The sequence below is a fragment of the Phalangium opilio genome, unplaced genomic scaffold, assembly GCF_054372755.1.
Source record: "Phalangium opilio isolate 3A_F unplaced genomic scaffold, DU_Popi_V2 ptg000089l_1, whole genome shotgun sequence".
Lineage (NCBI taxonomy): Eukaryota > Metazoa > Arthropoda > Arachnida > Opiliones > Phalangiidae > Phalangium > Phalangium opilio.
This window is the reverse complement of record NW_028324194.1, coordinates 8,381,989-8,397,483: the sequence shown is the minus strand read 5'-3', so window position 1 is coordinate 8,397,483 and position 15,495 is coordinate 8,381,989. Positions and strand designations below refer to the sequence as shown.

The 15,495-nt window shown below is 39.1% G+C and overlaps 2 protein-coding genes across 2 annotated transcripts; both read left to right on the top strand.

The window, feature by feature from the left end:
- The first annotated feature begins 197 nt into the window (after positions 1–197).
- On the top strand, positions 198–4,353 carry LOC149647371 (gastric triacylglycerol lipase-like). Its single transcript, XM_089850219.1, has 8 exons — positions 198–393; positions 1,179–1,293; positions 1,373–1,523; positions 1,594–1,686; positions 1,892–2,050; positions 3,452–3,523; positions 3,613–3,681; positions 4,100–4,353. Exons 1-8 carry the CDS (start codon positions 210–212, stop codon positions 4,337–4,339), a joined length of 1,083 nt encoding a protein of 360 aa, XP_089706345.1. The 5' UTR covers positions 198–209; the 3' UTR covers positions 4,340–4,353.
- A 661-nt stretch (positions 4,354–5,014) lies between these two features.
- Positions 5,015–13,909, top strand: LOC149647370 (gastric triacylglycerol lipase-like). The gene is made up of 10 exons (XM_089849645.1): positions 5,015–5,900; positions 8,697–8,950; positions 9,382–9,479; positions 9,528–9,642; positions 10,124–10,274; positions 10,333–10,425; positions 10,816–10,974; positions 12,050–12,121; positions 12,191–12,259; positions 12,797–13,909. The coding sequence occupies exons 1-10, from the start codon at positions 5,700–5,702 to the stop codon at positions 13,034–13,036; spliced, it is 1,452 nt and encodes a 483-aa protein (XP_089705771.1). The 5' UTR covers positions 5,015–5,699; the 3' UTR covers positions 13,037–13,909.
- The last annotated feature ends 1,586 nt before the right edge of the window (positions 13,910–15,495 follow it).

The window sequence follows — 15,495 nt, the reverse complement described above, 5'->3', positions numbered from 1 at the left end:
ATTTCAGTGTCAATTTCCTTGTTTTAGGGGCCAATGTTTGGGGCCCGTACCTCCGTAACTAAATACTGTAGACCCCATATTCTTCGAAACTTTTCACTCAGTCTGATCCAAATCACACCCTATAAGTTATCAGAAACTCCCTGTATATAAGATGGATAACGTAACGTTTCACTTTTTTCTTCTATTGTTAGTCAGAATTGATTACGTCTATGGGATATCCGGTGGAAGAATACGAAGTTACAACGGATGATGGATACATTCTGACCGTTTACCGAATACCCTACGGCAAAGGAAACAGATATCAATTATTTAAAAATCCAGTTTTGATCGTTCACGGTACAGCCGGAAACGGGTGGGACTACGTCATGAATTACTACCCATATCAAAATCTAGGTAAACAAAATATTCCAACAAAACCAATTTAAAATAAAACATATTGGGAAATGTAAACAAATCGGCGCAATGCCACGAGTAAACTTCAATTTCGCGGATAAACAAATTTAAAAAATACTCTTTATTTATTAAAAAACGTGCAACGAGCGGAAACTCTACCTGTACTGAAATTGTTTTAACAACGCGTTAAATTTTCGAAATGAACGCTGCTTCATGAATGAACCTTGCAAAATATGTATACGAGTAGAAGTACATAATACTTCTCTTCGAGAGAAGTGTACCACCACAAAGCGGGGTAATTGTAGCATGATTCTTCCCAACATCATTTTACATTTGGAGTGCACATGTTTTCTAAACCGAATCACATACCCGATAAATATTTCCTTTATCATTACTCTATTACCGCTTAACTATTTGGCGAAGACACATACGCTTGTGGATTTTTGTCCCACGTCAAGACAATCAGATTAATGGGTTGATTGCTGAGGATTTAGTCCTAGCAAACAGTTATAGAATTCACCCTAGCACGGTGCGATGCCCATCTGAATTAATTTTGATGAGCGAGAGACCAAACAAAAAGGTTGAGCCTGGGAAGAATGACGTTACATAACTCAAGTATTAAGAGGATACGGAGTGTCATACTTCTTCTATTATCCGCTTCTGATACAAGTAATCTTTGCGACTTGCGAGCTCTGAAGGAGTAGACTTAGAGTTGACGGTTCTTTATAATACCTTCAATAAGAAATGATTCCAAGTTTCTGCTCAAGCTATACCAATTGTTTTAGGTTGTATTTTGGCGGATGCCGGCTACGATGTATATTTGGCCAATTTAAGAGGAAATCTTTACTCGCAAAAACACGTCAGTCTTTCCACAATGGATCCCGAATATTGGAAGTTCAGGTATGAGGTAATGTTGTTAAGTTTTAGAAAAACACTGTTTGAAGGTCTTAACTTTCAAAACTGTGACGTCTCATTTTAGTATTGACGAATTGGGTTTATATGACGTACCGGCCATGATTGATTTTATCTTAAGAAAAACGGCGAGTTTGAAATTAACCTACATTGGACATTCACTGGGGACTACTTCCATATTTGCCCTCCTCTCAACCAGAACGGAGTACAATGATAAGGTATTAACAATTTGAGCGCTTGAATAACAAATTGAGCAACTCGTAATAGTACATCGTACTAACATTTCAGATAAGTTTGGTTTGCTGCATGTCACCGGTGGCCAAAAATGAACACTCCACTTCTTCCATTCTTCAACTCTACCAATTAACGGGTCTTATTCCGGTGAGAGCTTGAATTTAAATTACATCCAAGGCAAAAATATTAAGTTGAATAACGAAGCAGTCAAAAAAGTGAATAATTTCTCCAAAAACAAAATTGGGACCGCTTGCCATAATGCTAAATTTCAGTTTCGGGAATCTCTAAATCCTAACCTATGAACTAACTTAGCTAACAGAAGTCTAATATGGCCTGTACCATCTTGTTTCAGAAATTAACCGCTATAACTGGTGTGAAAGGGATGATACCGGCCACCGCGTTGCAACCATCCGTAAGAAGCAGAGTTATTTGCGGAGTTTCAATTTTTAGCCTTTTATGCCGATTACCCGATGAACTTCGCAGTGGCATCGATTCGGGTCATTTAAATCAGGTAATGCCGAAAGCATCATATAAATACAAAAACAGGAAGTAGACTTCGTTGAAACTTGCTCCCGCCGTGTGGTATGATAAGCTCTTCTTTATCCAAGAATAGTGTCAACCCCCCTCAGCGTATGATTAGGGAGGGGATTTTTGACATGACTAGACAGGGGAAAGCGAGCCACCAACTCTGGAGGGTTAAAGCTCAGACGACCTACCCATGGACAGGCATGAGGATAGGGAGCTAGGTTAGCAATGGGTAACGCCTGACGAAAGCGCCGCGGTGGTGGCTACTGGAAATTCATATCCACAAACAGACTCACGTGAAAAATATTAATTCTTGCTCCCTCGAGAACAGTGGCCAAATAGGCGTCAATAGGTGCCTAAAGAGTAAACCTTTACCATTCGTTTATTTTTAGTTCATCTCATTAAAGATTTATAAACGTTATATTTATAATAGTTTAGTAAATATAACTCTGGCTTACTTTCTAAGAGGAATATAATATTAAGCCTTGGCCAAAAAACGAATTTTGTCTCTTTAAATGATCACGTGTCACTTGTGGAGATATATTGCGGTCCGCCGACACATGAGGGCGCGTGCTACGCGTTTCAATTTGAAAACCGCGGTTTAACACGGGGATACCTGTCCATGGGTAGGAGGTCTGAGGTCGAAGAGCCCTTCTAGGTAAGAACCCACACCCTCCCGTAATGTTAAAGAAATGAATGTCAGATTTTAGGCTTAGCGTTCCATAGAAAAAGCATTGTTTTTTTGGTGGTCCAGTACATCGAATATCTAAGAAACTACGGTGAAGATAAGGTTCACAATACTTTCAAATTAACAAGCGACTATTGAATGTTGAACTTCGGAAGTTTCGTATTTTATTATAATTAATTTATAAATTGTGGCAAAACCGTTATTCGCTGCACAAAGTCAATTTAAGATGTTAGTTACCACGTTCAAGGCTCTTATTTGTAGGACCGTATAATAGACCATAAGTTTATGAGATATGTTCCATAAGTATGACACCCCATATACTTTGTAATGCTTAAGACTTACTGAGAGCTAGTTCGAGAACTCGGTGTTGCAGTCCATCTTCCTATGTAGTTTGTGCTTGCCCTTTTACAGCGCCTTGCCAGGCGTCGCTTTACGAGAATCTATGACCTACCTGTCTTCAGGGCAAGATGCAGTAGCCAGTTACAAACTTATGGAACATAGGCTTAATGAATTAACTTCCACGTGACATTCAGTCAATTTCGTCTGCAAATCCGATTTACGATATTTTAACTCTAAAAACGTTGATTCGAAAGTCTCGTGATTTGGTATTGGTAAACGCAGACTTGAAACGAAACTAGTTATCAGTGTACTTATCCGTAACCTTGTAACTTAACTTGAGTGGGTTTATTTCCCTTGCAGTCTCGTCTGTCCGTGTACAGCCATCACAGCAACTCGGGAACATCGGCTTATGTCCTCGATCACTATGGTCAGGTAAAGAGCCGCCTTCGGACGAATTTAAAATTAAATTGTCTTGAAACTAAAGGCGTCTTAAAACTAAAGTCATCTTTTATGGCTTGTAGCTCAAGGGGAGGAACGAATTTGGAAGGTACGATTATGGTACCGAAGAAAATCAAGAGAGATATGGACAGGTGATTGCGTAAATGTAATTTGGTCAAGTAAAGTTTTGCTTCGTAAGTGGTTTGAAACGGTCAGGGTTGGAAAGAACCAGCCAGACCATTTTTAACCAAGAGCCAATGAGATGCTGATTGTAATTTAGACGCGGGATTAACTCGGGGCCTACGTTTGGGCTGGAGATAAAGCTGGAAATATGGCGAATTTATACCTTCTTCCTAGTAAACTAGATACTTGGTTAAATCTTAAACTGAAAACGGCCATTGTAAGCGCAACTGCTCGAGTAAATTTGGTTTGATCGACTGCTGCTAGAACTGAACTGACTAAAATGAACTGCTGTCGCACCTTAATTTTACCCAGGATTACATTCGTGTTTTTCGAAAATGTTTGGGAAACATCGAACTTTTTGTGTTAAAAAAAAGTTTTTGATTTCAGGATACACCGCCAATTTACGATATCAGTCGGATCACGGCGAACATTGCCTTGTATAGTAGTAGAACAGACGCTCTTGCCGATCAAGAGGATATCGATTACTTGCGGCAATCAATTCCCAATATAGTTATAGACTTTATAGTCGAGCCCGACTACGCGCACGTAGACTTTGTATGGGCGATAGACGCTTACGAAATCGTTTATAACCCTATGCTTCAAGATATAAACAAGTACAGCAACTAACGTTCATCAGAGTAGAAATGTCCCATTCCAGCAGAAGGAATAATACATCGGAAGATGATTCGGAAATAAAATTCTCTAACACGTTTGGATAATTTTCATTTTGACATTTATGAACTAACTAGCTAAACTATATTGGGTTTGTTAAGGTATAGTAGAAACCGGGTGACCCGCTTGTCTATGTTGACACTAAAGGCCTTCTCAGACGATAAAACTTTAAGACTCTTTTAGATGAGTCAACTTGAGTTGTGTCGTGTGAACAAAAGTTGGTTGGACAAGTTTAATCACCAAATTATAAATTGATTACTGACCAATATGTTTGCTGACTCAAGTTTTTGACATAATTTACTTGAGTCAACTTGAGAGTTGTGTCATGTGAACAGAAGTTGGTTGGACAAGTTGAATCCCCAAATTATAAATTGATCCCTGACCAATATGTTTGCTGACTCAAGTTTTTAACATTACTTATTTGAGTCAAAAGTTGTATCGTCGGAAAAGGCCTTAACACAAATAAATAAATAGCCTTCACCCAAATACAAATAAAATTTCTACACGATAGTGTTTCGCTTTCAGTAATTAACCATAAGTTTCAAATTCATAAATACGATGCTTAATTAGGGGTTAGTGCTAAAACTAATTATTATTATGAGGGGTGAAGAATAGGTCGTTAATCAACATTTTTAATGGCTGGGTGTTAGCCTTCATCTCAATTTGAGTAACTCAAGGCAACCATATTTAAAACCTTCCCTTTGTGAAGCCAAGAATACTTAAATTTATTTTACTTGGAATCATTAAGAGAGAACAAGCATTGATTGAAATCAAGGGGAAGGGCTTAAACCGCCATATCTTAATTCCTCAGCGTTTCATTGGCTATTCACACATATAGGCCAACCGTCGACCTTAACTCGTTGACAGGACGGAAAAATAACTTGTCTACATTCGGGTTCGACGCGACACAGGTGGCTAACCGACGCGTAGTTGCAAATACATTACGCGTGACGTCAAGGGTTACCTTTTCTACACCTCCTTCCCTTTAATTCAAACAAATTCCTAGAAAATAACCTATTAAGGAATGCAAGTAAAAGAAATCTTTGTATTAATGCTGAAACTAATTATCAATTTGCTCCAGTTTCTATTCCGTGGGTTGTAAACAATTTTACGCGCATCACGCTTATTCGGGTTCCATTTGCTACATCCTCTTTGGTCGAATGAAGCGGTAGCGGGTTTCGTATAGCGTGTACGTTGCGACTACCAAACAAGGCCATTGACTGTACTCGAAATTGGATTATAACTTTCCGTGTCATGGGAAATTTAATCGGCTCTCGCGTAGTCGTATCAGTCTGTTCAACGTATTCTTTGCTCAATGAATTTCGTGTTCCTTTTTACGTGTTGTTCTTTACTGAAAGTTGCCGTTTGCAATTCGAGTTTTACAGAGGCGGCTGAAGTCTTACCAAATGCGCTCAAATTTACGCTCGGTACCCTCGGGGTCACGGTGGGTTCGTTGTTACAAATTGACCTATCGCCTACGGTAAACTTTTTCGATCCAGATTATAATAAAAGTCTCGTAAGTATAACTATTAAATCTATATCTATATAAATCAAAGTCATGACTGACTGATAATCAACGCCCAGCACAAACCGCTTGCCCTAGAAGGCTGAAAATTTGCAGGAACGTTACTCATAAGTAGTAGACGCGTACTAAGAAAGATTTCCTCCCCAATCCGCCGCCATCTTAATAAATGGCGCCCAAAAACGTAAAATATCTTCTCTATGCAACAAAGTCCGCGCGTTTGAAGCGATTTCACAAATATTTAGTACACTGGTTTCCTTTAAGCTATAGACGGGCTGAATGCGGTCCTTCGGGTTCGATTTGTTGCCATCTTTTTAAATGGTGGCCAAAAACTTAAAAACCCTTCTTTATAGAATAATGTCCTCGTGGAAAGTAATCACAAAAATGCATCCCTAGGGGCTGACGGGCAACGCCGAGTGCCTTCGCTCCTAGGGTGCTACAAAATTCTAAGTCATCAGTAAAATCTACCCATTCTTCGTATCATTTTGATGGAAGTTCTTACTACCAGAGCTGTGCTAATTAGCTGACAACTAATTGAATTAGAATTAGCAATTAGGGAAATATTTATGAACTAATTAATTAGTAAATTAGCAATTAGAGAAATATTTATGAACTAATTAATTAGCAAATTAGCAATTAGACATAGAAACTAATTCAATTCAATTAGAAATTAGACATTTATTTATCAAACTAATTAATTAGAATTACTATTTTCTAATTAAGGTAAAAAAGAAACCATAAGTAAACATAAAAGTTTAGAAGTGCTCATGGGTTTAGTACTTTGGTGATGTTTTAATGCCATTGAAAAACGGGTACGGAAGCCATGAATTATTCTCGAAAAATGAGACAAGCCTCAAGCCTTCCGTCATTTTAAAATTTTTCTCATTTCTTCATTTTCATGCCACAGTTCCTATAATGGACTCCTGAGTAGTAAATACATGCGCACTGCTATAAATTCGAGTAGGTAAAACAGTCGAAATTTCGAAATGGGGCAGTTGCGAACTACGAAATTTTCTACTAGTACCAGAAGTGGTATGATACTAGAAGTATTGAGCTAACCAAATTCTTCACTCGGCATTAGTGAAAAGACTTGATAAAACACAAACGGTTGGCCCTCTAGTGGCGGTTTCAGAATTTTTCCCTCCAAAAGGTGAGACGCTCGCGGTGGTAGACGGCCGAACTAGATTCAAGGAGCCGGGTCCGTGTTCTGCGGCTTTAGGTTGAGGGGAAGGAGGTAGGAAATGTTTTTGGAACTCGACCAATTTTTCTCTCTCTAGTTTTAGCGCGTGGGAAGCGGCATAAAATCCTCAAATTTGTTCACAAGTGCCAGGATCTATTACCAATGCTAGAGCCCTTCACTTCTAGTCTCATACCACTTCTGCTAGTACTAGTATTCTCTCATATTTGAGGAGCTGAAAAATTTAGAGTAGCACTAAGGTTTCCTCATCGATATAATAAGGCTTTTTCATATTCAAATAGAAGAATCAAGAGTTAATTCCTCGATTTTTTTACAACAAATTGGCGTAAAAGAATAATTGAAAATCCAATTGGCTAATTAGTTAATCCTAAATCTAATTAAATTTTAATTAGATAATTACCTTTCCGATTCATACTAATTAATTAGAATTACTTCTCAATTAGCACAAGGTAATTAAAATTCAATTACCATTTTCAATTAGTAAATGTTGCTAATTAATTAGAAATTCAATTAGCTAACTAATTAATTAGCACAGCTCTGCTTACTACACGCCTAATCGAATAACAGCTAGTTTAATTATATCCCTATTTGTAACTAGTAAACTATATACACAAACATGTGAAGATTGAATCAATTTCTCAGAAACTAAGATAACTAATGAGTGACTTTTCCATTGATTAATTGAGAGAAGGAAACGTCACAGGGGCAGGATCGCTCTCTTACGTTTTCTCCCTGGTTCCAAAAAGCTACGCCAGTTGTAAACCGAGTTAGCTACACGCGAATGGACGTTAGCCAACTCGCACTGCATCTACCGGTGCTTCTTAAAGGGGCTGGCCGGAGCTGTTGGGGTGAAGGGGGGTCAAACTGTTGGTTAGCATATTGCTTACACGCCCACCGCGACGGTGGCGCCATTCCTTATGGCCAAAGAGCTGGGTGTTTTCCCCTGAACTAAGGGCGGACTTCACCCCAACAGCGCCGGTTAGCCCCTTTAACACCAGCGAATAGCCTCTAATTTTCAAGGTTTTCTTATTTTTATTTCTGCCAAAACACCTTTGAATTTTCGATAAAATAGTAGTATTGGGCCTCCACGGATTTTTAAAAGTTTGTACTCATTTCTGATAGTAAATGAGGTGAGGAACACGATGCCGTTAAAAATTACCACTGCAAATGATTTTGAAGTTTTTTTTTTTATGAAAATTGCAATATTTTGGAAAAGGACAAATCTAATAGAAACTGAACCTAACCTAAAACCCTAACCTAACCTAACCTTAAACCGTAAAACTAACCTAACCTAACCTAACCTAACCTGAACCTAAAATATCCCAAACATAATCTAAACAAGTGTATGCGCCCCAAATATCAAATATAAAAACAACCATAAGCAATATCTTTTTTTTTTTTTAAAAATCATTTGCGGTGAAAAATTTTGACGTCATCGTGTTCCCCACCTCGTTTACTATAGGTAACGACTATAAACGTTTTAAACTCCGTGGAGGCCCAATACTACCATCTGGCCGAATTTTCTAAACTGAGACATTTGTAGAGAAATACTTTATACTTATGGTATTACGCTTTTTGTTTTGCATTTTTAGTCGGAATTGATTACGTCTATGGGGTATCCGGTGGAACAGTACAATGTTACTACTGAAGATGGCTACATTCTGGGACTTTTCCGGGTTCCCTACGGAAAAGGAAACAAAGAGGAAATTCGGAAAAAGCTAATTTTGCTGATTCACGGTATAGCCGGAAGTGGGTGGAATTACGCCATTAACTACTACCCCTATCAAAATTTAGGTAAAACAATGGTACTACGTAACCTTTATAACCAACATAAGTTCCTCTTTGGGTAATTGAACTACCAAAGCCAAGATATGTCAGGTTCAGCACCAATTTTCTGATAGATAAGTGTTGGTCCAAAGCTTTCGGAGTTTAGAGTGCGCATCTTTTGACACATAACACATCTTAATTTGCAAGTCAATAAAGGGCCTATTTATTTGAATTTCAGATGACTTTAATTTGAACAATTTTTATATTTAAGCATAAGTTTATAAGATATGTTCCATAAGTAAGACACAACCTATAGTTCGTAATGCTAGAGATTTACAGCTAGAGCTAATTAGAGAACAGAGCGAGAATTCAGGTACTACACTTGATGGCTAATTTTGTAGTCCATCTCCTATTTAGTCTGTAGTAAGCCTTTGACAGCAACGATATTTTTATATGTGATGGTGTACATCTGATTGTTATGTGTCTTTGTTGAACAACCAATTTCACTAGACTAGAGTCCCATAGAGACTGTCAGCCAATGATTATTTGTAGGCCAAAAATAGACTTAAAAGACCACGTGGAATACACTCTTTTCAGTAACGTATTAAGTAAATTTTTGCATAAACTGAAGTTATTATTTTTTAACCCAATTGTAGCTTGTATTTTGGCGGATGCTGGGTACGATGTATTTCTTGGCAATTTAAGAGGAACACTTTACTCCCAAAAGCACGTCAATCTGTCCACGGAGGATTCCGAATATTGGAATTTCAAGTATGAAGTCATTTCTAACTCAATTTTTATTGCCTTAAAATACCTTGTTAATTAATCTGATAACCATATCGACTAAAATATTGAAACGCAAATACATTAAGAAATACCATAAGCTTATAAGGTATGTCCCATAAGTATGACACTTCCTGTACTTCGTAATGCTAGAGACTTACAGCTCGAGCTAGTTCGAGAACGACAAACGAGAATTGACTACACTCGGTTAATTTTGCGGTCCATCTTCCTATTTAGTCTGCATTAGTAATCCTTACACAGCATCTCACCAGGCATATGACGTTTCACCGACGTCACTTCGTGAAAAACCTCTTAGTAACCAGTGACAAACTTATGGAAATACTAATATTTCTGGGATTTTTAATTTTACTATATTTTACCTAGTTTCAAGTTTAGTCTAGGCTTGGCTACTTTCTATCGGTCTTTAATAATAATGAAAAATAAAGTAATGAGTAATATGCTTATTCAGTTTTGACGAAATGGGTTTGTACGACTTGCCGGCCATGATTGATTTTATCTTAATAACAACGGAGCATGCGCAATTAACGTATTTGGCGCATTCTATGGGAACGACCTCCATTTTAGTTCTTCTGTCAACCAGAACGGAGTATAATGATAAGGTATTTAGTACAGCGTAGAAAATTCTGCAGTTTGTAATATTGCATCGTTACATTTCAGATAAATTTTGTTTGCTGCATGTCACCCGTGGCCAAAATGGAACACACCACTGCGCCCATCTTGCAACTTTACCAGGCCAGCGATGTCGTTTCGGTAAGGGAATAGATAACTTTGAATAGGCCTAATTGAGACGACACGAGAATGCATGGTTCCAAGCAGGAGTACATAGATTTATTCTACTTGCAGTCTTTAAGTTACTATGGACCAAGTAACTGGCAAAGATAACTTGTTTGCATTCGGGTTCGGCGCTCATAGGTCGCCTTAGTGGGGGCACAGGTTACAAATACATTATGCATGACGTCAAGAGTGACGATTTCTACAACTCATCCCCTTTAATTCAAGCAGAAAGGCCCTGATAATGACCATTTAAAAATACCAAGTAGAAGAGGTCTATGTATTCTTTTTCCACCTACCTGCATTCTCGATCTTTTGTTATCCAGCTTGATTTTCATGTAAGTAAAATTGTCTCTTCATTTTTATCAGGAGTTAGCCAGCATAACTGGTGTAAGTGGTATAATGCCGGCCACTGCGTTAGAGCAATCCTTCAAGAGCAGATTCATTTGCGGAGTTAGCATTTTAAGCACTTTATGCCGATTTACTGACCAGATTATCGGTGGTCTCGATTCAGGGCATTTAAACGAGGTAAGTATCAAAACCTCAAATTCGGTCACTTTTGAATTGCTCCTCTCTACGCACTCGGTACAATATCGCATCCATCTATAGCAGACAACCCTTGACCCTAGGGCTATTCGTTCACAAGTCACAATGAGAACTTGTTTACACTTGGGTTCGGGGCTCATAGCTCTCTAGCTATGTCCGTGTCACGTAGTTTCTAAGCACAAATACATTATGCAGAGCGTCAGAGGTTGACGGTTTCTACATCTGCTCCCCTTTAATTCAAGTAGAAAGGCCGAGAAAATGACCTGTTGAAGATTCCAAGTATAAGAAATGCATGTATTCCTGGTAAATACTTAAGCCAATACGTCGATTATCTTGAATATATCCGCATTTCCTGAAAGATAAGCTTACAATCTTTCGGAAATAAATATTTTTGAGCGAATTTAATAAGTAAGCCAAATCTGTTTAATGACACTTTAATTTGTCTACTGGCACCTGTAAATCCAGTAAAAATTATCCCCTCATAACCCCAAGGATGATGGGGGGCGGGTACACACTCTGAGAGAAATCGGCCTGCGCGCTAACTGTGGCACAGCTCAGGTCGGGTGGGACTCCAGAAAATGAGGGAGGAATAGTTGGATTCAATTGTAATTGGTTCGTCTGTAGCCTATTTTAGCCAATTACAATTGAGTCCTGAATTTTTTGGTGTCCCACCCAAGCTGAGCCGTTGCACAGAGCGCCTATTTCACTCAGATTACGCATCCTCCGGCCATCATCCTTCATAACCCCAGAGCGTAATGAGAAACATTTAGACTTGACCGTCGTACTCATGGCCGGAAATATGGAAAAATTCTTATAGGACATGTGTCTAGTGACGCCCCCTTTGACTGGAAAATTTATAAGACCATTGTCCACTGGGGTGTGCAAAAAAAGTGTCGCATCTTCATAGTCAAACTATCAAAACTTTGGAATAAGTTATTGTTCAACATATCCAGTGGGCCACTAGTTTTTAGAAAAGTTATGGGGCATTTTAAAATTTTATTGAACAATGTCCAGTGCCCTTTGCTTATTTCCGGCCCTGATCGTACTCTCTTTGCAGACTCGGCTTCCCGTGTACATCCATCACGGCAACTCTGGCTCGTCAATTTACGTCATGATTCACTTTTCTCAGGTTAAGAATTTCTTTCAATAGGTCTGGATGCGTTCGAAAATATTTAAACGTATATTTTATCGTTAGTAGATCAAGGCAAGGAACGAGTTTGCAATGTACGATTATGGCACTGAAGAAAATCAAAAGAAATATGGACAAGTAATTTGTTTGGCAATACGTAAAACATAAGTTCATAATATATGTTCCCTAAGTTTGTCACTGGTTACGAGCTAGTCACGAAGTGAATGAGGTAGGTCATAGATTCGAGGTAAAGCGACGCCTGGTGAGGCGCTGCTGTCAAAGGCTTATAGTACAGACTAAAAAGGAAGATGGACCGCAAAACTGTATAGGCCTAGTGAATTCTCGCTTCCGTCGTTCTCGAACTAGCTCGAGCTGTAAGTCTCTAACAATATGAAGTATGAATATTGTCATACTTATGAAACATATCTTGCAAACTTATGGTAAAATATTTTTCTGACGTCTGACTCATCGGCTGTGCGCCGAAGTAGGTGCGCGTGAGAGCGATATCGAGCTATGCCGTTATCCCTCCTTCAATCTTTTACTCTAATTCTTATACTTCCTCACTGATTGCTCGCACTACACATCGACTTTTAAAAGCAGACCGTCAAATTTTAGACAGTGCAATGCGTTTCTCGGAATTAGAATTCTTTGACGTGAAATGTTTTTGGGTTGCAGGACACACCACCAGTTTACGATGTCAGTCGGATCACGGCGAAAATGGCGTTTTATAGTAGTAGAACGGACGCTCTTGCAGATCAACAGGATATCGATTTCTTACGGCGATCAATTCCTAATATAGTTCAAGACATCATAGTCGAACCCGACTACGCGCACATAGACTTTTTATGGGCAGAAGACGCTTATAAATACGTATATGATCAAGTGCTTCAAGATATCAACAACTACAATAACTAACATCGTCTGTGTCCACAATAGACCTAATGTTAGCTGATATTTAGACCCTTGGCTGTTGGTTTTTACTATAGCATTAATGGAATAGTCAATTAGATACACTAAAGAACCTTTCAAAACTCGCGGTCCAATATGTGGAAACCTTCAGTCGCGTCTTTGGGGCTTTCAGGATTGAACATTTACTTCTCAATCCACCTTATACCCTATCACCGGAAGTTAGGCTTCGTAAAGGGGAATAACGGGAAAAAACACGTCTGTCGTCTGTTACATTACATATTTTTGGCCATTGTCTCAGACGACAGACAAAATTCTTCCCGTTACTACACTGCACGAATCCCGAGGTAAGTCCAACTTCCGGCGATAGGGAACAAGGTGGATTTTCAATTTTACTTCCGTGGACTTTTTTACGACGTCCTTTTAAATTTTTTATTTTTGCCAACTACCATCCTACGCGTTAGTTATAGAGTAGACGTTGTATCGTTCATCTTAACCAGCCAATCAAAGGTCTTACTCTTCTCACGTCATGAACCACCAGAGGCCTTACTAACCAATAGCGGAACTTTCTAATAAAATGATAAAAAATGATCCGAACAAATTCGCAAATTTCTGCAGTGAACGGGTGCTTAGTTCTTTCCTCGGCACTCTGTGGTTGATGTTAGTTATTTTACTATCTTGAAATTGTAGTAAAATAGAAACGAGTGTTATCAAGAAAAGGTGTTGAAATCGAGGGTCAAGATATTACTGCGCGTGTTTTTTAAATGCAATATCTTTAATGAAAATGGCGTGTAAAGGTAAGCGTGATGAATATTTATTTATATTTAAGTAAAACTTAATACAAGAGCATTTACTTGTCAAGTTAAAAAATTAGTTACTGCGTATGATCAGAAGTGAGATGAGACTAGAAGTGAAGGGCTCTAGCATTGGTAATAGATCCTGGCATTAGTGAACAAATTTGAGGATTTTACGCCGCTTCCCACGCGCCTACACTAAAGAGAAAAAATTGGTCGAGTTCCAAAAACATTTCCTACCCCCTTCCCCTCAACCTAAAGCGGCGAAACACGGACGCGGGTGCTAGAATCTAGTTCGGCCGTCTACCACCGCGAGCGTCTCACGTTTTGGAGGGGAAATTCTGAAACCGCCACCAGAGGGCCAACCGTTCGTGTGTTATCAAGAATATTCACTTTCGCCGAGTGAAGAATTTGGTTAGCTCAGTACTTCTAGTCTCATCTCACTTCTGGTATGATTTATAACGCGTGTTTAATTGAGTATTAAAAGAATTATTTCTTCAAAGCCTGTAGGCACTTGTAGATAAGACCCGAGACCCGTTTGTAATGTTAAACGAATTTGAATATGTTACCAAATTTTTATTATTAATATTCCATATCCGATTAGGCCTTGTACCATGAATCTATAAATCAATAAATGTACCCTTTCAAACCTCCGGGTAAGATTTGGATGGGACTTAGTTAATGAGGACATCAACCTCGTGGTGGTATAGCTTCACTCCCAACTTTCAACACGAGGCGCTTCGAGGAACGGGAGCCGTAACACTCCTCTTGTCTTATGATTGGCTCTTTCAACTACGCAAAACACGTCATGAGTTTGTGACGCAACGCCTAAGTCAAATCGAGAGGTAAGATGGGGTATAACATTAGGATGTATATTCATTATTGTATAGATTCATGATGGCGCATTCGGACTGGTTTTTTTAATTTTGACCGTCTCGTGTTTGTCGCAAAATAAAGGGAAGTAACATAAAAAGCTAAGTCAGAAATTAGATATACGATTGAAGAAAAGATTGTTCTATCGAGGTAGAAAGGTGACGGGCAGTCCGCCAATCGGTTTTTGAACCATTTCAAAGGATAAAAGTATTTTATCACGTGGTAACGTAGATTTTACGGTGAAGCGTCTTAGAATCGTGCTCAACACCACTTTCATTTCCAACAAGGCGAAGCGGTATCCTGTGAAAAGAAAGAACAGCGTTTTATTTTCAAAGAAGGTTTTATTCTTAATTCATGTTAGGTTGATGACGACACTAGTGATGCCGCGAATATTGATTTTGCCGAATACCGAATACCGAATATTCGGCCATGCTCTCGGCCGAAGCACCGAATATTCGGCCACCGAATATTCGGGCGTGAGATATGTGCAACTCGCGCGAAACCGGTTATGACCTGTAACCCGTTCCGCGAAATACGTAAATCCTCCGCACGGACCGCAATGGGACAGGTCTCATCATGGAAGAAGAAGGGTATGGAAGGGTGAGGTGAATAGGCAGACGGCTACACGAAATGTAGGGTCACGTGGGAAAACTCTCCTCTCCTCTCGGCACTAGCTGTAACGCGATCACTGCTCTGCGCAATATTGGCGCGCGAGCAGAGAGAGGGATACACTGTTTAGATTTAGATCCGCTCTCTACCGCCTCTGCTACAGCGCGCCTGCGCGGAAGCTTTCAACGTTGG